This window comes from Plectropomus leopardus, chromosome 23 (assembly GCF_026936395.1).
Source record: "Plectropomus leopardus strain MGB_pleo_1.0 chromosome 23, ASM2693639v1, whole genome shotgun sequence".
NCBI lineage: Eukaryota > Metazoa > Chordata > Actinopteri > Perciformes > Serranidae > Plectropomus > Plectropomus leopardus.
The window spans coordinates 8,891,643-8,918,704 of record NC_142198.1 but is presented as its reverse complement, the minus strand read 5'-3'; the positions used below and the strand labels follow the sequence as shown (position 1 = coordinate 8,918,704).

At 39.8% G+C, this 27,062-nt stretch overlaps 1 protein-coding gene across 2 annotated transcripts in view; it reads left to right on the top strand.

Annotated features, from left to right (window-relative positions):
• plcb3 (phospholipase C, beta 3 (phosphatidylinositol-specific)) overlaps window positions 1-27,062 on the top strand; it is a 109,343-nt gene that overhangs the window by 43,799 nt on the left and 38,482 nt on the right. For both annotated transcript variants that reach the window (XM_088073885.1, XM_088073884.1), the window contains 2 exons: window positions 6,792-7,434; window positions 25,379-25,465. In XM_088073885.1, coding sequence (XP_087930011.1) covers window positions 7,336-7,434; window positions 25,379-25,465 — 186 coding nt within the window. In that variant the 5' untranslated portion in view covers window positions 6,792-7,335. The remainder of the gene's footprint in view (window positions 1-6,791; window positions 7,435-25,378; window positions 25,466-27,062) is intronic.

Below are 27,062 nucleotides of genomic sequence, written 5' to 3'. Positions count from 1 at the left end.
ACACACACACACACACATAGCCATTATGCCACTATGCAAAAACACATGGCACAACCCCAGTGGGACACCAGGTAAAACAATAAAATGCATATGCAGACTGTGCATCTGCAAGACCTGTCAGTGATATTCAGGTCTTTTCCACTTCATGTCAGACATACAGTGTGGAGAGGAAGTTAGTATAATGTTAGCATGCAACATGGAAACTCTGAAACTGTGGTGGCCTTGGGGGGAGTGAAATGCACAAAGCCAGTGTATAGGGTATGATGCATGAGAAAGCGTCATGTCATGAGCTCAAATAATCTCACTAAGAACCTCAAGCTTGCAACAGCCATAAAACTGAGCTTATTAGATTGTATAGTGGATATGTCTGAGGCTTAAGCTCTGTGGGAGACCTATACATGACACAGATCTGCTAACACTTATGTAACCATAGTCCTAAGCAGTCCATGGCTCCACAGTGACATGGTTTTCTCCTGCAAGAAGCCAGTCAGGATTTCCCCCATTTAACTCTTTGAAACCTTGAGCGACAACACTTTCCTTGTGCGTCTTTCAGACGCCTTTCAAGTATTTAAACCTTTGAACCCTGAGCAACTTGTGTGATTTGTTTTAAAAATATGGGGAAAAAGTCAATCAGCAACTTGATGTAAAATGTTCTACAAATTGCAAGAAATTAGTAGATTAAAAAAAATTATTTTTTTTTTAAAAAGCTGGGATAAAATGACTGGCGACAAAAGGAAAAAAGAATAGGGAAAAACTATATTTACAATTATCATAATTACGTGTTGTTCTGCTCGAATTATTATTTTTTAAAATTTTCTTTTACTTTTCTTATATATTTGTTTCTTTGTTAATCCTTTTTGTTAGCTCTGTTTTGAGTTTTTTTTTTAATTTCTGCTTCCCTTGGTCATTGCCTTCCTCCCCTGTTTTTGAAAGAAATCACCTTTCAAAGGGTAAACACTTTGGGTGTGCAAAAGCAAAACTTATAATCAGTAAAAGCAACAACATTGAAATCTGGTAAAAAACAAAAAAACAGAACAAAACTCTATTACAAGCGAAAACAAAAGTCACCAAAGTGAGGTATTGCAAAGACGTGTAAACTAAGAACAAAAGTGAAAGAACCAAATTTGTAGGTGTAGTCTCAGTCTTGACTTCCTCTTCTATAGTGTGCCTGTACAGCATTTTAACCTCAAGCAGCTGGTGCAACTTGACTGTGTAAACCAGACTTTCACTTACTATTTATCAATATATTCTACATGGACTACTGGAGCCTGGCCTGGCTCTCAAAGAAACAGACTTCTTTGTTCCCATAAAGCAGCCAGGAGAGGAAGTCATCCACCCACAGGGGGGAACTGTTGAGCACTTTCAGCCGAGTTGTCAGCTTTGAGAGACAACCTGGACGGTTTTTTCTCAGTACATTTGTATTCACCTTGCCCTTGAACATTTTTTCTATGAGTAAGAATACAACTTGTTTATCATTATAAACACATTATTTTTTCTCCTTAATTTTTCCACAAGGAGGTCAAGTCAGTTTTTTTTAGTCATTAATTGACATGATGGCTGAAACAAAGAAAAATACATACTCACATATAGCCAGTCAATTATTAGTTATTATTGTTGTTGGTATTATTACTTGTTCCAAACAATAAGAACTGATGAGCGAAATCGGCACATATAAACAACTTAAATGACAAACAATAATAATATAAAACAATCCAAATCCAAATCAGTCTCTCTCAATGGTACATCAGAGTTTCGCTTCAGCCTGTGTTTATTTGTAGTGTGTGACTGTATACACAATGATTTTACCTTGATTCACCTGTGCAAATACACCTAACACAGATTGTTGTGATTGACAGGTGTGCACATGCACAGGTAGGTTACACCCCCAGTGGTCTCACAGCAGAGGACAACTTACTGAAGCACAGCTAAAACTAGTTCATCCACATTCTTAGCTGTTACACAATCCAGCTGACCTGCACAGATAGGAGGGCAGTGCCACCATGCAGCCACTAGATGGCAGTACAGGATAATTTTGTAGCTTTTTTGAAAGGAGTCAAAATCTTGAGTTGGGTCCCCCATGTGGAGCATTATGAGGCTGCAGGGAAGAGATTGACAGCTGGAGTTCAGCTAATTTAGACAGAGTGGATGATGATGAATGAAACTATCGTGAAAGACTGTTTGGTTTTCGGTCATCACATCCGTCTGCATTGTCCATGAATGCCTCTTCTGGGGAAAACTGTAATCAGTAATTTGCACACATGCCCACACCGTGGCTCTTTCTCAACAATAATTGTGCAGTGCTGTGGAGGCAGATGGGTTCAGTCTCCAGCGAACTGTTAGCGACTTCAGGCCAAAATCTCTGCAGCGCTGTGGAGAGTAATCTGATCAAGTTTTATTGCCACTGTTGACTGAGTCAGGCCTTTCTTATTAAAGCTGGTGTGTATACTGTACATGCTTGTGTGTTTCTTTGCGTGCAAAGTGTGTGGGTGTGTGCGGAGAGGGGGCAGTGTGTGGCGAGAGAGTGAATATGCCTGTGTCCTCATACAATGTGTCTTTGTGAGTCCTTGGCTTTGCGTTGGAGAGAAAGATCTGGCTGTTACTAGAGAGAGGGAAAGAAAGGGAGAGAGAGAGAGAGAGAGAGAGGAGTGGCTGGGGGTCTTCCCTTTCTCTACAACATCTTTTCCATGCGTCTGTCCCTCAGTTTATTCCATTTTTAACCTCTGTTGTCCCCCTTTTGTCTCTTTTCATAACCCTCTTTATTAACAGGCCGACGCTTACCCCTTTCCTTTTTCCCTATAGTCTTCTCTTACTCTTTATTTTCAAAATTTGTACACCATTGTATGTGAAACAGATAACAGATAAGACGTAACATCTTGGCTTCCTTGTTAAAACGAACACAAAAACAATAAATACCTGAACATGATTTGGTCTCGCATTTGCTACAGATACGTTTCCCATGAAAAGAAACCGTCTCTGTCCCTCTCATTCCCCTCATCCCCCCTTAAATCATCCTCGTTTTTCCCCAAAATGATACTCCCTTATGCTCTGCTTGTCCTCTTTTGCTCTCTTTCCTCTCGCAGCATTACCCATTTCTTTTGTGGTCTTATGGAGAGGGCTTCTAAGGACACTGCAGCTGTTTCATGGCAACCTAGTCTGTAGTTGTCGGGACATGTCACTGAAAACCAAAAATGTAAACCTGCTGGCAGGGCTACAGGAAATGTCAGGGTGTCAGGTCATCAGGAGACATCATTTTGGAAACATGCATTTCAATACCAATTGAAAAGAATCACTGCCCGTTGTGGAAAAGTCATTGACTTTTGTGTGTAATGAAACTGTTACCGTGATCTTTCATGGATAAACTTACATCTAAGGCAACAACACGGCATTTTTTTCTCTGTGGCTATCAACATCACACTCTAATATGTGTTGATGTGTGACATTTCATTTACCATTACAGATGTTTCTCCATTATACCCTTCTGTCACTCCCTACATGTAGCTGAAATTATGTTTGACTCTGATATGTTAAAAAGTCAGACAAAAGTTTTTATTATGGGTCCTTGAAAAGTTATGGAAAATTTGGTCCAGAAAAATATGTGGGAACCCTCAATTAAGTGAAAACTTTGACCTGCTGTTTGCGCTAGAGGTAAACTCCTGGTGAAATAATGCAACAGATTCCTTTCCTATCGCTAGTAGAATAGAGCTGTGTACACGGCTCTGCAGAAGGTAAGTAAGCCGTTATGTTTTTTTACTTGTGTCTTATGTTTGACATCATTGATGCAACGTAAAATAGGTTACAATAGAAAGCAGCATGGAGGCCAGTGAAAATATTACAGTGGTTACTTCTTTATTTGAACTACTACTTCAGTCTCTATTTCAAACTCAGTGCCGACTAATTTTGTACAATATTATAGCGCTGCTTGGATGGAGGTGGACGGTATTTTATGGTGGCCCATCATTTCATGACATTATTTCAGATTTAACACGTCTGCCTGTGTGTCATATTTCTGTCACTGCTGATCGGAGCTGTTAGGAGATTGAGCTGATAAATACCTGTGATTACTATAAAGTCATTTGTGAAAGCCGATTGGAACCTTTCCCATTGAATATTAGTGGTTGTTGGTAGGTTCCAGTGGGAAAGAGGCTTGTGATTCATCCTCTAAGGACCATGAATGTCTGTGGGCTACCAAATTTCATAGCAATCCATCTGATAGTTGTGCACAAATCCTGTGGGAGATTCACTGTTTAACAATTCAGGAGCTAGACAGATTGGCATTGAGGTGATTGTGTGTGGCTGTGTTTCTTCGTATATATGAGCTGTGAGTGTTTGAGTCTGGGCTGTAACTGAGTCCACGTAGACTTGATTAATCTGATCTTACACACACACACACACACACACACACACACAACCTCTCAAATGACAACAAACAAATACAAGATGGACACATGAATATGCATCCTTTCAACAGCACGGGACACATGCATAAGCAGAGATATTATGTTTCTCTGGTGCATAATAAAATGCACACACACTCATACACACAAATGGATTTCTTTTTTGCCAGACGATGTTCCGTTGAATGCTGCAGTTGAAGTGCAAGCACCTGTGGTGTCAATAGACATCCTCCTCCCTCCATTCAACACTCTGTTCTCTCTCTCTTTTGACTGATACATTCTCTCTTTAGGTTTCTCTGTCCAAGATAAAAACACTCCCTCTCTCCTCCTCTGTGTTTTCCCTTATCTCCTGCTCTCTCCTTTCAACAGGTGTCTCTCTCCCATTGGTCAGAAGGACATGGTGTACATGATCGTCTGAATAAATATGGAATTAGGCAACAAGACACAAGACATGAGTAAATGTAGATGACTACTAGGCTTTGCGTGTGTGGATAGTATGAGGGGGGGAATTCAAGTTTTTGTCGGTCACTTTCCAGCTTTGTTCCAGACTGAAATATTAGGATCAAATTAACAAAGTCTACCTTGACTCAGTTACAGATTGAAACGCACACAGCTCATATATACAAACACACACGCGCACATGCACACACACACACACACACACACTCACCTCAGTGCCAGTCTCTCAAGCTGCTGAATTGTTAAACGATGTATCTTCCACTGGGTGCGTGTAACCCCTCATGGTCATGTAACACTTGCACCGGCACTTTCTAGATAAATTCATGGAATTTTGTCTTCATAATAGATTATTTCTGATTGATTCCTGTTCGTTTTCTTTGGATTTCCTCCTCCTCGCTATGGTTTTGGTTCAAGGAAAAACACACCATCAGGCAGTCAGCAGGCTGCAGCATAGCAGACATTCCTGCCGGGTGTAGTTAGGGAGTTGGAGAATGGCAACGGTTTCCAAAAAAGCTGTTGCTCTGTAGGTTTTTTTATGAGAAGTCCAAGTTGTAATGTTGCTTGGCAGCCGGATTTGGTAGGGATCGTAATTGTGCAGCCTCCTTTGCACTCATGCTTCTTAAAACATGATACGCTGCCTCTGATGAAGAGACAGAGGAAAGTTACCTGATGACTTACAGTGGCTTCAGTTACCTTATCTAATCCAAATCCTCTAAATTATTTCCTGTTTATATGATGCAGATTTAAAATCATCATTTATAAAAATCTTTAATTTCACAATCTGGCACAACCATGTTCAAAGTTACCTCTAAACTTAATACTGTCTATTTCCAAGAACTGCTACTGTGTTTGTAATAACATTTCTGGATACACAGGTAATCTGTCACTGTCAGCACTCGGGAAAACAGTTTAAAGCAATTAAAGAAAAAGGTAATTTGAAGAACTAAAACAGCCCTTTTTCAGTCTGCAGACTACAGTAAGTAGGAGTTACTCTAATGTTTCAATGCTATGTGAGTGGTTCCTGAGCTTTTTGGTTTGAGGCCCCTTAAAAAAAGTGTTTTACATTTTGGGAAATACATTTATTCACTTCCTTGCCAAGAGTTAGATGAGAAGATTGATGATGTTAGGTGGATTTTGTAACCTGGCGCTGCTGGCTCTCAACAAGAAAGCGAATAAACGGTGGTGAAATGTTACTCAGTAGAGAAGACTGGGGATGTTTGCAACACTGGACAGGTTGTATGATGTTTACTTACTAAATAATTCAGAACTATAATATTATTGTATAAATAAATTGATAATAAAACTGTACAGCAATGCACATTTGCAACATACTTTTTGAGACAGAGCAAAAGTTGAAAATGAAATTTGATGAAGTTTTGACACGTTGCAACCTTCCCTTTGTCATGTTGCTACTGTTCCCAAGGTTAGGGTCAGTTGTAACATCTGATTTATTCCATTCAAATAAATATTGTAAATGATATGTCTTGGTATGGAAGTGTAAAAATTAGTTTGCTGTAGTCCAAATAATCTCTGAGTTATTTAGAGAAATTCAAAAAGTGTTGCGTCCCCCGTCTTCCCTCCTGAATGTAAGTGCAAAGGACTTAAAATGACCACAAATAGACACAAAAAGACCACAGAGAGACACAATATGACTACAAAATGGGTAAAAACAACTACAAAGACACACAAAAAAACCCCAAAAATGCATAAGATTATGCAAAAACACATAAATTATCCCCAAAAAACTCAAATGACTATCTTGTTCTCAATAAATAGCCTATAATACATAAGTGCAGGCAGAGGAACTGAATTAAAACACACCCCTTTTACACAAACTCTTGACTCCCCCCTCCTGTCTCATTTCTCATTCACTCAGCACTATCTGACGCTGTCCTTCTCTCTCACTCACTCCTCTCAAAATCTTCGATTTTTTTCCAGAGAAAACATGCAGGGAGGAGAGGAGGAGGAGAAACGAACAAACGCGTTGGAGGCGACAAGAGAGAGAGGAAGCGGAGAAAGTTGCTAGAGGAGCGAGAGGACAGGAGAGGGGTCGACCAGATGGAAGGAAGGAAGGAAAGGATCTCTCCGCGGGCTCAAGTGCGCGATTAAAGGATCCTGCATAAACAAACAAATACATGAATCAAAGCCTATAATAAAAGAAGTGGAGTTGGAGGCGCGCCACCGCGTTGCGTGCACGCGGACAAGACAGCGGCGGTGCGCGCTGAAACCCTCCTGTCTTTCTCTCTCTGGATTTTACTCCTCATGTTCTTCAAACTCGCGGTGAGCTTCACTAACTTTTGAGGTCGGCGTCTGAAAAACTTTCCCCTCCCCTTCACCTTTCAATTCACGCTCTCCCCGGAAAAGAAGAAGCAGCTCCGGGGTGGAAGCAGAGGAAGGAAGAGCAGTTTTTGTTCCTTCCGAGGAGTCCAGCTCGCCGTAGCCGGGGTTTAGGCGTTGGCACCCGGGCAGGGAGTCCCTCGCCATGGCCGGGGCCAAGCCGGGAGTCCACGCGCTGCAGCTCAAACCCGTGTCCGTCCACGAAGCGCTGAAGAAAGGGGGCAAATTCATCAAATGGGACGAGGTGAGAAATGTTTTGAAACTTGTTTGCGTTCTCAGACAGCTCTCAATACATGTGTTAAAGTGAAACGACTCGTGCTCCAGACGTCAGACAACAGAACATGACAGCCTTTGACAGTAGGGTTGTGAAGTGACACACGGGACCACTGTGCGTGACAAAGATACAGATAAGGTGTGTGCAGGTGTGTGCACAGCCCCCCCCCCCCAGGAGCCAGCTATATCTGCGAGTGTGTGTTAATCAGATACTGGAGTAGAAGACTCCCATTTAGTTGCCAGCAGGCAGCAGTGCTTGAATGTGTGTGTTGTGTTGAATTCTTGTCAGGCCGGTTTTTGCTCGGGCTCAGGTTCAGTTCAGACGCCCTCTTACGCCCTCTTTTCACCTACGTTTTCTCCTATTTCTTTCTGTACTTTCCTCATTTTCCCCCAGAGGAATAGAGGAGAAAGCACCTGACTGGGTGATGTTACCTGTTTTTGAGGGATTTTTGGCTTGGAGTGCACCTAGTGCTGCAAACCACACTCTGAAATCTCACCTTTATAGTTGTGTTAGAACTTTATTAAGGATGCAGTGAAGTAATGTGGGTCATCAGGTAAAACGAGACAAATAAGGGTTTACACCTTTGGCTCTGAAAACATTAGCAGCCACTCACCTAACAAGTAATTGACTTGCTGCTACAAATGTTAGATTTTTTTTTTTTTTTTACATAAAATAATCATCTTAATTGGTCTGAGATAACCACTATGGGCAGGGCAAAAAGTCAAAAATCCACTGGTCCCAGAACTTGCAAGGAAAGCCATGTGGCATGATCATTTTGGTAATAGGAGTTCTACAGCTAAAATAATAATAATAATAATAATAATAATAATAATAATAATAATAATAATGATAAAAGTGTAATAACTGAAATAGTTGTAGGATGTTGCATTTTATGAAATGTTTAATTTTTACTTTTAATCAAAATATTTTCACTGTACATTTTACTTTTTATGGAAAGGTGTTTTGAGTGCATATTTAATGCATTCAGGTAAAATAGTAAGAAACTGGGGACATTTTTAATAGTAAAAACAGCATGCTTTAGGCTACCAGATGTCATAAAATTATGACTTGTCATCCTGTCACATTTTAGACATTTTTAGTATTTTTGTCACTTAAAAAGATATAAAATATAATGCTAGACAATATAGCACTCAAGAAAAAAACAACAAAATAGGGGAGTCATGGCAGAAAAGTTGGACAATCTTTTTTAATGACTAGCCAAAGGTTACACAAATGATTTAATTGAGTTAATGACTGAACTGATAAATGGATTTAACAATTTAAAAATCAAACAGACATGCTTGTCCCGTTTCATCTTAACAGCTGTCCAATTTTACCTGAATATGTCATCGGAGTGAAGTCAGGGTGCTCCATGTGTTTGAAGGTGCAAAGTCTCTAAAATATTTTAATCGACAACATATTGTCTTCATAGAAATATAGCAGAGAACATAACAAGTTATAAAAGTAACATTTTAGTTCGGCCGCATAATGTTTAGGTGGTTTTCTTGGTCATTTACCAAAAAGTGTCCCACATTACCTGACTTAACCCAACATGTTTAATGTGGCTTTTTCTGACTCTATTTTTTCTTCTGCGCATATCAGGAGCAGCTTGTCTGGCAACCTTGACATGCGCCTACCAGTGTCATTGACCATAATAGTGTGTGAGTGTGTGTGTGTTTGTGTTTGTCTGTTGGGCTTTTCTCAGACAGACTGCAGGGCCACTCTGCAATCTTCTCCAGAGAGAGAGTAGGTGTGTGTGTGTGATCAATGATTAACTGAGCTGCTGACTGATCTGACTCAAACTGCAGGCCTGTGTCTTCCAACAACTGCATGCAAGCGTGTGGCTCATCGAAACATTGCACGGAAAGGTTCATAGTTCCCATCAGGCTGTTATCATACTTTGTAGATAGGAGGACAGGAGTGTTACATGCATATGGACACACAGAAAAACGGGCAACACCAGTGTGTAATAAAAAATCATAAATCAGCTTCACACACATTGTAATGATGATGTGTATGCATGTGTGTGTCTGGCCTCGGAAGAAGGGTCTTGTCACGCAAACAGTGCATACCATGTCCTTTTGATTTCCTTTCTTTCTCTCGCACACACTAACTCCCTCTGTCTGTCTCTCAAAGGGAATTCCCAGGAAATGGTTATGGTGGTGATTAAGTGTGTGAACACTTGAAAACATGTGCATGCCTTCTCCTTGTATATCTTTCATGCGCTCTATTTGCTATTGCCCGCTAAAATCAACATGTGTATCATGGAGGAGAAGCTGAGAGAGTGAAAGGACACATCTGGGAGAGGAGGGATGTGGAGGAGATGAGAGGAAGAGAGAAAAGAAAGATGCCAGATTTCTAAAATGCAGAATAAATAACTAATAACAGGAATGCTTTTATATTTGGGAACAAGATGTGAATGATTGTTAAACATCAGTATTATAAAATAAAACCAGTTGAAATGGAACTTTTTCCATCTCCAAACAACTAGTGCTCATATTAAGCAAATTAAAAAGACGGGCAGTCTCACAGTTCAGGATTATAAAGGTTATGGTGTGTGACACTGAGCAAAATCCATAACAGAGGTCGACCGATTGTGGAGTTTTAGAGCCAATATATAAAACAGTTTGGAAGAGGAAAAAGCCATTTAATCAGCTGATATTTAATAGTGCTACAGCTCTAGACCAGCTGATGCAGTCCAGCCAAAACTTTATGTAAATACATGTTAAAATGAAGAACAATACACTTAGACACACTCACACAGCAGAAGGGACCTGCTTTCTCTGGAGCTGCGCCCACTGATCATTAATCACAACCCTTCCCTCTTCAGCGTCGGTTGGTGATGAGGCTACCGGAGGCCGCACAGCCATCAGCCACTATCGGAGCCAACTTCCGCCGATAACGATAGTTTGTAAAACGTCCTAATGGGTCAGATTAATCAGCCAAACTGATCAATCGGTCAACCTCTAATCCAGAACAATTTTGAATCCGGAAAAAATGCGCAGAACTAATGGAAAAGAAAGAGCTGTTATTTAACCATCAACCTAAATGTTGCCAAAAGGATGATTGCACTTGGCCTGAGTGTACAAAAGGAAATTGCAATTCCTTCTCTTTTGTCCCATAAGGCCATCATGCAGATTTCCTGCCAAATCCATAATGCAAATGTTGTGTTAAGACAAGTAAATCAGTCACCTAATTCCTTTTCTCTCAGTAATGAGTGATAAAAATAGTATCATCTAGACGCCAGTATTTTCTCTGCGCACCAAGGTAGCGCTAAAAGAACGAATCAGTCATTTTTAGGCTGCTCTATAGAAAATGAGCTGCAAACCATTTTTATATTTTATAAATTATTTAAGTTATTTATCAAGTTAAAATGCTAAACGTTGTCTGGTTCCAGCTTTGCAGATGTGACGATTTGCTGCTTTCTCTGTTCTCTGTCATTGCAAATGAAATATCTTTGAGTTTTGGACAAAAAACAAGTAACCTGAAGACAAAACCTTGACCTAGGGGATATTATTTGGAATGCATTTTTCTCTGATTTCTAAAGCTCAGATCAGTGATGAAATGAGTTTTGAGTTGCAGCATCACAGTGCAGTTATCTAGCCAGCAAGTGTATTAAACCTTGATTTGTAAGGCAGGCTTCACATCTTCTAATAGTCATGTTTCTATTGTCACAAATGATGATTCTTGTCCCTGACTTCAGAAACTCATTGAATAAATTGCATCTTTTCCTGTTCTGTCCCATAAAGTAATCAGGCAAATTTCCTGACAAATCAATAATATAATTGGAGTGTAAAGGCGAGACTTACTGCAAGTTAGACTCTCAGTCTTCTCGATGATTGCCTTATTTGCTCAGTTTGTCAGAATTGTATCAGGATGTAAATCAATAATTTCATCACGATACAATATTATTGATTCTTTGGATACAGTATTTATTGATATCACAAAGTTTACAGTGGTAGATTTCGATTTGATTCAGTGTGATTAATATGGTTGCTATGACACTTGCACTGTATGAATGTTTAGGAAGGAGGTGTGCTTGGATGGAAATGGTGACACAGACGTGACACGTGGAGATTAACTATATTTTGCAGCAATGATATTGGATCCTTGATTATTAAATTGATGTATCGATCTTAATCTATGTATCGTAAAAGCCCTAAAGGCCATATTGGGCTTGTAAAGCTGAATAATTATTTTCACAGATATTAGTAAATAAGACCCTGTTGCAGTTGCACAATCAAATGTTTGTTTTATCTTTTATTTTGTTGAGCCCTTTTTTTTAACCTGGAAGTTTCTTAAGATACGCTGTCTCTTTTAGAAGAGCAACCTGGCAAAAACAGCAGTGTAGAGTTAACACAGAACCACCGAAAGATATATTCACTAAGTTTCTCACATAGAAATAGCATATAGGATGATTGCATAAGACCTCAGTGGCATAAAGGATAAAGTTTGACTATTTAACACAGTTAATGTACTCATGAAACTTGTTCTTAATATCGCATTTGAAGACCTTGTGTGAAGGCAGTGTTTTTATATCTTGTAAATAATTCCAAAGCCAGAGCACATACTGTTTTCTACAAGGTCACATTAAACTCTGGGGGGCCACTGAATTTTACCCATATCAAATTAAGTATGACTCAGTGTAGCTCTGTTGCGGAGGAAAGAAAAAATCTACTGTGTGCAGATATAATTGAACCCCAGGAGTTACTTAGGGTTTATTAAGGTTTATATTTAAGATGTATTGATTACCTGGACATAACAAATCCAACTGTAATCTAGTAAAAGAGCTGTTTGACTTGAAGCGTTCTCAAAGTTTTCACATGGAGCTCAGAAATAATAGTCTACTGGGGACACATGGATTATTTTAGTGTCTGTCTGTGTTTTAACAAGGAAGTTGACCAATGGGGTGCTGTCCTAAAAACTTGGCGTACTTCTTTAAGGCCTTAGTGAAGTGAGAAAAGAATTAGGACACACACACACACACACGCACACGCACACACACACACACACACACACACACACACACACACACAGAGAAAGAGCCCGAGGCCGGTTTGGTTTGTTTACATGACAACCCCACTTTTGACCCCATCCCTTTCTTTTCACCCCCTTCATCATCACTATGTCCTCGCTCCACACAACTTAGTTTTTCATCTCTTTTTCTCACATCTCCTTATATTTTAGCCGCTTGTTTTCACTTTTCAATCCTATATGACTCTGTCGCTGAGCTGTTGTTACCGTCTACTGTATGTCCACTGCCCATCAAATGACACTCACACACACACTGACTCAAGCAGGGGGGAGGAGGAGGGTTGCATTCCAAATTGACTGTCTTTCTCCTGTGTTTCGGCCTGTGTGCACACACATGCTCGTGTGTGTGTGTGGTTGTTTTGTTCTGGGTGTGTGTTTGACGTTGAATGACTTCCTGTTCCAGCTTGTTGTAAGGCTCCAGAGCCAAACCATTTTCCTTCCCTCCCTCTCCCCCCTGGCTGCTGCTGCCGCCCCGCCCTCCTGCAGCCCCGGCCGCAATTCAATTTAGATAAATTCCGAGTGGAATTCAGTTAAAATTCCTCCCAAACAACCAATTAAACAAACGGAGACAGACAGCTCGTCTACAGAGCAACTCGTCTTTACACCTAACATCAACACTTGCCTCCTTTGCAGAGTGTCCCCAGCCTTCATTCAGATGGATTATATTTGCACCTGGTATTCAAATACACTTCCACTGTTCCACTTCCTTATACAGCATGTGCCTTTGCATGTATGTACTTTCGAAACAGGCACAACAAAGGCACAATTTATCTCTGGGTACAAACACTCCAGCATGTCTTCTTTGGTGAGAACCACAGGCGAAAAATACCCTTTTTTGGAGTTAATTTTTTCACTTTGCACAATTACAAGCAAACCAAGGCTTATAAACAAAGTCACATGGGGTCACTAGTTGCTCATTAAATGGATAGAGTTTTGGGAATGTGACAGTTTTGGCTCAGATTCAAGATGCCTGTAACGTGAGCAAAGCATGATGCACCATAAAATGTTGCATTTTGAGGTTTCCCTCAATTTTGTCAGACCTTATAGACCGTAGGGCAGTTCACTTAGAGGAGCCCTGAACTGTAATCTTGGCAACAGTTGAGGACACTAAAGACTCTAATGTTGCTGTTGTCTTCATTGTTTATCCGTACTCTGTTGCCAAAACAAACTGACTGCACACATTTGTTCCCCATTCACAAATATCCTGACTCTGCATTTTTTGATCTACTGTTTTCACCACCCTCATCTCGTTTGACCAGACTGTAAATGCCCACATGCTACATTTTGAGTGAACCATGCATGAAAGTTTGGTCATTCATACACTTAGTAGGAATCAGCCAAACATATTGTTCTTAACATCTGTAGGATCTGGTTTAAATGATTTTAAGGGCATCCTGGTCTACTTAAACGTAAATTATGGTGTACATCAACCTAAATGCTAAGGCAGGCTGAAGAAGGAACTTTTTGACATTTTGGGAAATTAGCTTATCCCCTTCCATGATGAGAGTTAGATGAAAAGATAAATACTTCTCTTATGTCTGCACAGAAAACATGGAACTGCAGCCAGTTAGCTTAGCATCAAGAATTGGAAAAATGGGAAATTTTAAAGCAAAATGACACAAGACATATTGCAAATGTATGGACATTTGAAAACAATAGCTTACAAATTATTACGCTACATCTTGTTTGTTCAGTCCACTCAAATATTACAACTACTAAACTAAAAAAACAGCTGTTTCCCTGTTTCTGGTCTTCTTGCTGTTAAGCTAATGATTTGGTAACATTTTTTTTCATTGAACTCTCAGCATGAAAGTGAATGAGATTATTTCTGTATTTAAGGGTGCCATTAAAGGGGCCTGTTTGTATGTACACATACCAGTTACTGTGCTATTGTAGGAACGCTACATTTTTTGTGAAGCGAAAAAGACAATACAGATTTAGAGTATTCGCTCACACATGAGAAAAATTAACATTGGCAAATATCGCTAGTGGTAACTCTAGATGTTCTATGTTTCAAGTGATCATTTTAACCTAAACCATTTACTTAATTGTAACCAGGTGCTTTTTGTGCCTAATACTAACCAAACTCTTTTTGGCAGCACTATTACACCATAAAATAGTGAGACAAGAATATTTTGCAGCAGCTTTTCAGCGCTGTTGCTGCGATTTTTGCTGCTTCCTCTTGCTTGAATGCTGTTACTATCTGCTACCTTTTTCTTAATTCCCCACCTCACCTTAATGCTGTTATATGCTGGACACTATAAACCACTGTCTAAGGGTTGAAGCCCAGAAACGTCTCCAACACAGCAACATAATAAGAACAATGTACATTGCAGATCAGTGTATCTGCAGATACTTGTACTTGCTGAGCAGCTCCTTTAATTGTCTTGTTGTTTTGTTCCTGCTTTTATGATGCTACAGCAATGATAAAAATCATCCACTTTAGCACCCTTATATGATCATTGCTCTCCTTAAATAAGATAAACAAGAAAGATATTTTCATAACTGACTCAGCACTATTCATGCTGCTGACACAGTATGAGTTATGTTGAATATATATGATGTGTTGAAAGTCCTAACACAAGGCGAGATGGTTTTGTAACAGCTTGGAATGCATTTTACACCTGATATGTGACAGTCAACACATCAAAATGAACATGTTACTATCCTTAGAAGAAAATCTCTTTGTTTTCAGAGGTGCTGTGTCATCGTGACCTATGGGAAAACAATATAGTCTCCACTTCCGTCCCAGTTGTTCCTGTAGGCCATTTTCAGTAGGACGATGTTTTGGTTTAGCATCAGAGACGTGGAAGCAATAAGACAAAAATTGTTATTATCAGTTAAGGGGTAAATGTTTTAGTAGATGTGAGCAGGAGTGTAAGGAGGAGGAAACGCAGGCTTGTGTGAAGGTCTGACGCCGTGCCGAGAAACACTGCTGACATGCTGACAGAGTGGTGAGAAACGAAGGATGGATAGATGGATGGAGAGAGGTGAAAGGTCAACCACAGCCACATGTGAAGTGTGGGACTGACATCTGGACTGCTCCCTCTCTCCTCTTCTTCCTCCTCCTCCTCCTCCTCCTCCTCCTCCTCCTCCTCCTCTTTCACCTCCATTAACTGCACATGTAATCTTGTTCGGACTCTATCTGATATGTGATCTCTTCCCCATTCATTCTTCAGCCATCTTTCTTTCTCTCTTCCTCCTTCTATTACTGTCTGTCTGCTTCCTGTGTTTTAGTTTTGTTTCCTCCTCCATCCTCCTCCTTCTTACTCGTCTTCAGTTTGGATCTCTGTCTGCTAGGATTTAGAGTCTTCCACTCCTAGACATGATATCCAAAAAAAACCCTTTAATATTTGGTCATGAATTTCATATTTAAAAGCTTAAAAAAACATTGCAGTCTTGCACATCAGCTTGATTTTGCAGTATCACAAAATCAAGATCAGAATCGTGGGATTATGAGATCACATGAAGTCAATCGTGTCAGGTGTCCAGTTGTGTGTTTGTGCTTGCACCACCATTGGTTTGGACCAATCAGCGTCCTGTTAGGAGCTTCTGGCAGCTGGGAGCTTAGTTTCGGGGAGACTGTTTGTTCAAAACAACAATTGTGGTTCGATAAGATGCTGCAATAACATCAGTTATATCAGAAATGAAGAGTTTTCTTAATGGAAAATGTGTTTTTACTCTAAATTAAGTGATTTTATTATACCACCCAGTACACGTAACATGTTATTTAAAATTCAAAGTAGGCAAATGCATGTTTGAAATTGCTTTCCTCCTTGAGTTGCATTAGTGTGAGATTGTAGTTATACATCAGCAAGCTACTGCTGCAGTAGTATTTGTCAGTTTGACAGCAGCTTTTCCTGTTTTTTGTAGCTGAAGTGTATCGTGATAGACTATCATAGCACCTCTGAAATCCAAATCTTGCAAGGAGAAGTACTGAGGGTATTGAAACTGGAGGATTTTATGTCAAGCACCTTTCCAATGTCAAAATTGGTGAGGCTTTGTGAAACCAACAATCTAACATTCATTACACATGCTGCTGTGGCTCAGGAGGTACAGCCAGGCGTCCACTAACTGGGACATTGCCGATTCTATCCCTCGCTGCTCCAGCCTGCATGTACAGGTGTCTTTGGGCAAGATACTGAACCCCATATTGCTCCCGATGACTATTCCATCGATGTGTGGGTGAATGGTTACTTGTATGTCAGCCTCAGCCACCAGTATGTGAAAGTGTGAGTGACTGTGACTCTGTATTGTAAAAGCACTTTGAGTGATCAGAAGACTTGCCAGGCGCTATACAAGTGTGAGTCCATTTACTGTTTATTCCATTTAAACCCGCTTAACATAGCGATTGTCCAAGCAGCGCTGAAAAAGTGCCCTTAATACCATAAACGATACTGATTCTTTTAAATATCTGTAATGTGTAGTGTCAAATCCCAAAATATGTCTTTTTTTCAACTGCACAGTTTAGAGTGGCCTTTTATTGTGACCAAGGCACATCTGTGAAGTAATGATTCTGGATGGATTATCTTAAAAATGAGAGGTGCTCAATAACACAGATTTTGACAAACATGACAAGATGTTGAGAGCAATATATCTATTGATTGCTCAGACAAAATCTTAAAACTTGTTAAAAATAATAGCAAACACATAAGTGTTACATTTCTTGTTCTGAGAAAGCATATCCTTACTTGAATCTTTGGGATTCACATGCTTTTTGCAGCGCTAGCACATGAACAATGACTGTAATAAGGGCGGGGGAATTTTATACCCCTAAAAACAGGACATGTAAAATAAAAAAAAAACAACTTTCCACTTTATTTAACTTAATGCAACCTGTATACACTGGGGTATTGTTCAGTAGTTAGAACATGCTACTTCCATCTGCAAGGTTAGCGGTTCATTTCCTTAGTGGATGTTGGAACAGATGAAGGTTAAATGACCCCTTTAAATCAGGAGTCCCAGAGTGCCCTTAAATACGAATATGTTTAAACCTCAAGTATTAAATACTGTTTTGATAAATACATCTACCACATACCATCTACAACTCTACCAAATATTAACTTTATTGAACTTTTTGTATTATGTTCTATAGGTTGGTTTCCTTCTCTGGCTCCACTCCACCCAGTTTCCTCTCTCTTTCTCTCTCTCTCTCTCTCTCTCTCTCTCTCTCTCTCTCTCTCTCTCTCTCTCTCATGAGTCCAAAGGTTACCTACTGTCATCAACTTTTACCATGTTGCCAAAGCAGCAGCTCAAACACACTCACACTAAGTGCACACTGACCCTCTTTCTCACACCACTCCCGCAAACTGTTGCTGAACACACACACAGTATGTCAGACCAAAGGTGCGCCTGGAGCAGCCACTTTTTTTTTTTTTTTTTTTCAGTTTCTCTCCCTAATGGCTTTCTCCTGACTCACATTATGCAACACACACACTCATGTGTGGTGAGGGCTGTATGTAGAAAGAGCGGCAGAGCAGCCGTGTGTGTTTCTACATGTGTATGCCCTCATACATTGTGATTTTGTTGAAGAGGGATTCATTAGCTGGTGTCTGTCAATGTAAGACCTCAGTCCCAGAGGGTGGTCCATCCACTGTGTGTGTTTGACATTATGGTCAGGTAATGAAGGTGTTTGTCAGAGGGTCAGGGCATCTGGAGGGGGTCTGGACAAAGAGCAGTGCTCTCTAATCAATTAAGGAGTAAGAAAAAGAACCTAAGTGTTGGAGAGAGAGTGAATTGAAGGGATGATTGACAGGGAGCTGAAGACTAACATGAAAGAATGAAAAGAAAGGAAGGAAGCGAGGCGAGACTTCAGAAACTTCAGAAGGTTTCTACATATGGCCGTTAATTAGTGAGTGGGGTGAGGTCCAATTATAGACCTACCACCCACTTTTTATTGTAAACAAGGTGTGTGTGTGTGTGTGTGTGTGTGTGTGTGTGTGTGTGTGTGTGTGTGTGTGTGTGTGTGTGTGTGTGTGTGTGTGTGTGTGGAGGGCATGCACTAATGATTTCCTCGTGAGGTTTCTAACAATTACCTATAATTTCATCTGGAAACTATAATGACCTTTCATGCTATTAAACACTTACACAGAGCTGTTACAGTGACACCGAGCAAGGAAAGGTGGATAAAGACGATAAAATAATTTCTTTTTTCATTCACATAAACCTGTTGACTGTTTTTATGCACCATGGATAGGCATGGCCGGAGGCATTATGATTTTGTGTTGTCCATCTGTCTCATTCTTGTGAACTCAATATTTCAAGAACACCTTGAGAGAATTTCTTCAAATTTTGCTCAAACGTCCACTCAGACTTAAGAATGAACTGAGTAGAATTTGGTGGTTGAAAGTCAAAGGTCTTGGTAAATGTGACCTTGTCTGTCTCGTTCTCATGAGCGTGATATCTATAAGACACCTTGAGAATATTTTTTTCAGATTTGGCACAAATGTGAATGGAACGTATAACATTAAAGGTCACTAAAATTCATTCACTAATAATTTCACACAAATGTCTAATTGGATAAGATAAAGTGATAATATTTTTCTAACCAAAAGGTCAAAGGTCAACTTCCCTGGGACAGCACAGTGTTCAGCAAAAACACTTTTCTGGCCACTAATGCCATATCTATGTACCTGTCCACCTTGTATAGATCTTTTGTGTTGTCTTGTTGAAGATATGTGTGTGAAGCATCCATTTTTTCACAGACATGAATGTCAACTGCACCAAAACCTTGACTGGTTTGCGGAGGCGTACAACCATGGGGTGGCAATTCTAGTCGATTAATCATTTGATCTATAAAATGTTAAAAAATAGTGGAAAAATGGCAAATTTTGGTGACATCCTCAAATAATATGTTGTCCAACAAACTGTCCAAAACCTAAATCTATTTAGTTTATAATGATATAAAACTCAGAAAAGCAGCAAATCCTCACATTTTTTTAAAAGCTGGAACCAGGAAATATGTTGCATTTTGCTTCTTTTAAATGATTAATTGACAATTAAAAATAACTCAGTAAAGCAGCTAATTGAGTAAATTGGTGACTACACGTGGAAAAATTGAAAGAGGAGAAATAAGAGAAGAATGGAGTAGAACAGAGATGTGTGTCTCATGGTGAGAGACAACACTAGAAAGCAGTAGCCTAGGGTATGTAAAACCTAACAGGCCATGCAAATATATCTGACCCAGATGATTTGTGTGTGTGTGTGTGTGTATGTGTGTGTGTTCCTGCCTTTGTGGTTTGAAGACTGTATGGGGCAAATTGTTATTTTGCTGGCCACATGATCCTATAGATCACATTTGTGTGTTCATTCCCAGTGAAAGTCTCCATCTATGCCACAACATATATATTATTGAGGAAAGAAAAGAGCTCGTGACATAAACTGAGTGTGTAATTGAATGGTTGAGATGCACACGATTGTAAGGAATATTTTACCTCCAAAATGACTGTTTGTGTATCAGTTATCATCATGTGTTAACTCAAAATCACGAAGAAAACTTGCTTTTTTTGCATGCCTCCTCGGTGAGCGAAGGATCCAAAAAAGGTGTGCCTGCTACTCATATGCCATAGTGTTTTAATATTGTAACAATTTACCGAAAATGCATGTGGTTGAGAAGTACCAAGCATACAAGTGGATAATTGAGACTTGGATTATTCTGCATGAGTTGTGTTGGAGTTTGGAAACTGATGTTTGATATAGTTTTGCTGTTGTTAACTTGGACCCCATTTACCTTAATTCATGAAGAGTGTTCCTTTTTTTGGACTCTTCACTGTGGAGGCATGCAAGAAAAACAGTTCTCTTCATGAATTCAAGGTAACATGCTTTGAGTAACTGATATACTAATATTTTTTGTGAGTGAAATCATGCAGCTTTAATATGTGTAAATAATATGCCTCTCTGTTTATTTTTGCTGAACATGACGTTCTGACCATTATAGATCCTCTATCTTTACTGCTTCCTCTTTTGAGTCCACTGACTGTATTTAGCAGTCATGCTAGAGTTTGTTTACATCAGATAAGTATGTGGGAAACATGTACTTAATTCTACTCAACAAATAAGATTTGTTTGCAGCAAAATTGCAATGCCTTCCATGATGTACCCATCCAACATTATATGGATCATTTTTTATACATCATAATGTTTCCTAGCAAGGGTGATGGAGCATAAGGCAGCTACAAAAATGCATTGTGAGTGTGCTCTTACTGTTCCACTTAAAAGATGTCATCACCATTTTTAGATTGAAGCCACTGAAGATAAATGGAAAATGGCTAGTTGGGAAAAAACACCTTTAAGTAGAGCAGAAAACTTTCTAAAACAGATTAAATTTAAATATGTTGGAGGAGCAGGCATTCTGTGAATGTGTGTCTTTTTTTTGTCCAGTTGCGGTAAGGATTACCTGGAATTTTCAACAATAGTCTTATTTACATCCTTGGTCAGGTCCAGTGTTTTAAATTTGCAAATCATTTGCATTGAATAGAAAGCACATTTGTATAATAACGGTGGGAAGTTGGTTATGTTTGCATGGTTTTGACTGAGGGAACATCTGCACCTTCCAAAGTTACTGTTTCCAGTTTGTATCATGTTCTGTTGTCTCAGAAAATTAAACCTAGCTGACAAAAGAATAAACAAACATTATGGCCACAGATATGCAAGGTTAGGCCTCACCACATATTAAAGAACCGTTCCACATTGACATAAAAAATAGAGCATCTGACATCAGGTCACAGCCTTAAGAAGGTAATCACAGTGTGACATTGGAGTTGTACAGTTTTGCAGTGGCTCCAGTGATAAACACAGGTCACAAGTTCAGTGATTTAAAGTCTAGATTTAGCTTCAGTCTATCAGTGGGATAAATATGAAAGCACGGGAAAATGTCCTGGTAACTTCACAGCTGGTTTTTGCTACAGAGCAAAGTGTCTTGTTGTATCAATGTCTCATAATCAACTTACTGTAAGTTAGGGATGCCCTCTTTAAAAGCCCAAATTTACAGTTGCTTAATAAGACTCATGATGTGGTTGGACTTTGATGTCATGCTGTCTTCTTCTGCTCCTGACCTTTTTGTTTTTTCTCTTTTTCAACCTTCACCCTTTTTCTTCCGATTTCTGTCATATCCATCTTCCTCCCATCCTCCTCAAACCTTGCTTCTCTTCCTTTCGATTCTGTCTGTCCTTATCCCAATCCAAACATCCCCTTCTTCCGCTAACTCTTTCCTTGTTAGCCGACCTTGGAGCCTAAACTCAAGGTATGTTCAGCTCAGAATGCAGTAAAAAATGTGCATTTCCTGGAGACTTCTTTGAGGGATACTTCGACTACTTTAGGAGAATATGCCTATTTGCTTTCATGTGAATAAATATTTAAGAATCATGATGGGTAAAAAGCTAGCCTGGCTCTATCTGAGGCTAACAAAATCTGCTTACATAAAAACATGTATTGTTTTGCCAAAATATATTTTAATTGAGAAATGCAGATATGAATAGCATTTTTGTACCTGTTTTGAACCCTTACAATGTTTATCCCCCCATTTAAGGCAAGTGTAATTATAGTATGTATACATAATAAAGAAGTTTATCGAGTCTCAAGGCCTAGATGCACGAAACCAACTTCAAAAAGTTAAACTTGATCGCACCGCACAGGCTACAGATGACGGAAAAGGCCAAGTATGTCGGAAATAATTCTCCATAGCAGCAGGTGGCAGTAGTCCGTACTTTCGTTTGTCAGTCAGCACATTAAAAACACGCCCTGATTTTAAAAGAAGTATATTTACAGTGCGCTAGCAAACAATAACACAACGAATGATCTTACTAAATGTAACAAATTTGTTTTGATCTCACATCCTCATGAACAGGCGACAATCGCAGACAGTGGCGCAAAAAATAGGGCCGCAGGCAGTCACCAACGACTTGACGTTGACCAACGGCCGAACGTCAGCTGGGTGTGTCAGGGCCCTCATGAAGTGATAATGTAACAAGGGGTAATTTGCTTGTCTTTGGTTCAACAACCTGCTTCAATGCAAAATTGGTTGGCATCCATTCTGTTATGCTGGATTGTGTTTGTTATGCAGACTTTAAAATCATTCAGTCTTGAATGATTATTCAGCTTCTCTGTTCGTCTTTGCACATTTATGTATCAGACATGAAGCTATGACCATTTATATATCAGCTTTGCTAAAATCATATGGTAGTCATTTTACTTGTTCTGCCCCATAGAGAAATGCTGTTTGTATGTGGTCAGTTGTTTGTGTTGTATTTCTGTAAACAGACTGTATTTCCTCAGATAGTATGTTGATGGGAAAGTTTTCTGGGGTTGCCGGGCAGATTTTTGTCTCTTTCTCAATACGATGATGACGTTGATATTGATGCTCATTATGACATGTGTACATGAGTCATCTGTCTCTGTAATAACAAACAATCTGGATCATCATCATTGTTTCCCAGGATGTCTGGACGTTATGTTTGTCTATTGGACCAGCGTATGATCGCTAACCACTGTAATTACAGAGCCAGTAGCTGTGTGTGTGTACGTGTGCGGTCATGGTATCTTGCATATGACCCCATAATGATGATGCTAATGACATGTTGATGCAGGCTCCGGTGCCATCATTATGCTGCACATGAATCAGATCTTCATGCTGGCCAAACGGTGCGGTTTCCAGCATCGAAAACAGCTGGTGCACGACACGTGCGCAGAAACACACAATATCAGTCTGTCTTCCTGTCTGTATACAATCCCACTGTAGCGAGACACTGTCCAATGGCAGTTGCAACCACTGCTACCATGAACAGCTTATTTCATGTCACTCTGTGCGTTATATATTGCTGTGAGACTTGCAAAGACAGAAGCCGCTGCAAGATGCTCTTTACATCAGAATTGTTTACTTAAATACAGCTTGGGAACAACATGAATCACAGGGCCTGTTTACTTTTATGGCCCCTCAAGGATCCTGCAGCACATAACAAGAAGACTGACTAGGCAGAAACAGGCCCACGACTCATTAGGACTTCCAACTGTAGCTTTCAGAAACACTGGCTGAAGGATTCAGTTCTTGAATGAAATTATGCTTTCAAACAACTTGGGTCTCATTTTCATAACTTTGGCAATGTTCATTTCAGTAGTATCACATTAAAAAATAAATCTGAACAATTTTAACACATCTTCAAACACATCATTACTTTGATCCAATTCAAATGCAATCCATGTATCCCTAACCTGAACTTAACTGTATAATTAGTATTCTGCTGTTCATTTGCTTGTTATATCCATTTTACAAGAGAACAACAATAGGCTATTTTAGTGATGTGACAACAGGGCGTGCAGTGGGTCAGATGGACAGAGCTTTATAGCTGCTGGAGTACAATATGGCCTGTTGTACTTGCGCACTTATGGGTGAATTCACAAAAGGATTGTGACTTTTGCAGCTGCTAAACCGGCACAGATAAAACAAAAGGCAGCTATGTATTTCTCAAGGCTCCCGCAAAGAGTGAAATGCACACCTAACTTCACTGTCTAGCAAATCGGTACTCTTGGGCTATTTGCATGTAGTGCATGCATGTGGTGCAGAATTGGCTCCTTTCTATGCAAATGGACCTTATTGCAAAAACGGTCAACACAGTTACAGTGACATCTTTAGTGTTCTCAGAGAGCTGATGGTAACTGAAGCGCATTTATCAGAGGTGTCATGCCCAGGACTGACCCAGAGACAGTTTCTCTCTGTCATGTTGAAATTCCTAAAATGAAGTTTTTAGGAATGTCTCTGTACCTTGTAGGTCAGGAGTCTGTAGTCCGCCTGTGGCTGAGAATTCCTGTTTTTTTTTTCCTCTATGCTATTGTTCTGCCTACTGTGTTCTAGGCATAAGCAGGAAGTATGGACATTGATAATTACAATTAGATGCAAAACTTTATGGGTGTGTTTGTGCTATTATTTCATTAGCATCGAATCTTCATATCTTCTGTGAATTGGACCTTTCGACACGCAGATAGCTGTGGAAGTAGATGTGATGCACAATTCTTCTACCAGATGAACTGGCGGCTGCCAGACATGCTAAGTGGTACCCTTTTTAGCAACTGAGATTGCCACTGCCCTCCTGAAGAAAAAACCCTAAAAAAATCTAAAAAAAAGAGCATCCCAAATAACAACAATGTCATTGTCCATTGGGATCTTTCACTATGGACGTTGTCATAAGCCAATTTGGTACACATTGTCCAGCCCTAATTCATGGTGCTATCAGCAGCTGCAGTCCATCTTTTGTGAATTCACCAGTGAATTTGGATTCACTTTAGGAATGAAATGTAACAAACCTAATTGCACTCACCAAGTTAATCACACAAAACTAGAAACACTGCAACATTACTTGGCTACTAGAAAGTAGTCAGACTGGTTGCATTACAACCAGGCAAGTTCTAGCCAGAGTTATTTGGAAGAGAAAACGAGAGAAAATGATAAAGTGTTGACTCAAACTCTCAGTTGTAAACAACCCTTACAATTTACAGAATGACTTCCTGGTTTGATTTGACTTACGATACTCTCCAGTTGTGCAGTGAGCAATTAGAATTATGTTTCAGGTGTGCTCACTGTCAGTTTAGATAAAATGACTGAAATGATCAGTTGTGCACTCGTGTTTTTTGCACATTCTGACATCATTTTAACAATATTGCCATATTCCAAGATATCAGCAATGACTCTCAATCGGACAGTATTGTCATAAACAATGGAACTGATGGCTAAAAGAATGAAAATAAGACTCAAGTTGGCACCAAACTGCATTCGGGTTATAGAATTGGAGCTCAGTTTACTTGTAACTGTGCTTTGTGTGTATGTGTGTTTGAGGGAGACATGGATATTATTGTTCGTCCCACTAACGTCTCTATTTCTGTTTTCGTCTAGGAGCCCAACAGCGGGCCCCCCACCCTGGTCACCCTGAAAGTTGACCCAGATGGATTCTTCCTCTACTGGACTGGAGGGTCCAACCTGGTGAGACACACACACACGCATGCACACGCACGTGCACAGGTTGGTCTTAAAGTAGGCCAAATGGACTCACATACGCAGACATGATCAAGTACAAGTGGGCCACTCTAAAGCAGACCACAATGGATTTTTAATGCACCATCATGAGTGCCAGTATGGATATTGTCCTTGTTATTTGTTCTCTTGAACTCCACCTCATGGCTATACTCCCTCTTCCTCCAGCTATTTTGACTATCTTTCTAAATAGTTTTTCTTCCTCTCTGTTTGTGCCTCTTTGTCTCTTATTGTGGTTTTATCCAGTCCATTAGTTCAGCAAAAATGGGTTACAGCAATTTGTCCCGGCATTGTTTGTCTCGTCTTTCCCCTGTTCCTCTGTCTCCCTGAAGTCTTTGCGGTCTTCATCCTTTTAGCCCTCCGTCTCTTCCACTCCATTCATCTGTACTCCCCAACAACCATCCTTCTCTCCATGTCTTTGGTGGCTGCGCTTAAGCCATTAGTTTAGTAAGATTGGATTCTCGGCATTTAGCTGACATGATTAGCCTGATGATAAGGGCAGTGAGTCAGCAGGATGTAGGGTTCTGAGATTTTGATTTTGATTGTTTAGTGAAGATGTATTAAACCTGTTTTATGACAATCCCATGTACAGCTGCTCAACTACTTTTTTTGCCTCCGTGTAGACAATAGACATGGACAGATACATTATTTTGGATTGTCTGTATGTCCGTTTGTACTGACAGATTAAATTTTTGTGGTCAAAGGTCAAGGTCACTGTGATCTTGTCTGTCTCATTCTGTGAACGCAATGTCAAAAGAACAGTTAAAGGAATTATTTTCAAATTTGGCTTCAGCGTTCACTTGGACTCAGTGATGAATAGATTCGGTGGTCAGCGTCAAATTCAGTGTGACCTTGCATTGGTCTCATTCTCATGAACATGATCTCAAGAACACGTGGAGGGGAGTTCTTCAGATTTGGCACAAACGTTCACATGGACTCAGTGATAAACTGATATAATTTGATGGTCAAAGGTCAAGATAACTGTGACCTTGCATCAGTCTCATTCTTGTTAACATGTTATCTCAAGAACAACTTAAGGGAGTTTCTTAAAATTTGGCAAACACATCCACTTTGTGTCACCGATGAACTGATTTGAATGTGGTGGTCAATTGTCAAGGTCACTGTGACCCCATTCATCTCATTGTCATGTATACAATATTTCAAGAAGGCCTTGAGTGAGTTTCCTCAAATTTAGCACAAATATCCAATTGGAATTAAGAATGAACTGATTAGAATTTGGTGGTTGAAGGTAAAAGGTAAAGGAAATCAAACGCTCATCGTGACAAAATTTCACACAAATGTCTAATTGGATATAATTATAATGTGACAACATTTTGTGTCAAAAAGCTCAAAGGTCAACTTAATGTTTCTGGCTATTATTTAATGCCATAACTCAGGAACAGAAGGTGAGAAATTTGCTCAGATACTGAATTGGTGACACTAATCTTGGCCTGGACAGAACATTTCGTTAGGCCTCTTGGATCAAATGACATTTCAAGTCAGCTCAATTAACTCCCCCCACCTCTACCATCCCCTCATCCCAATC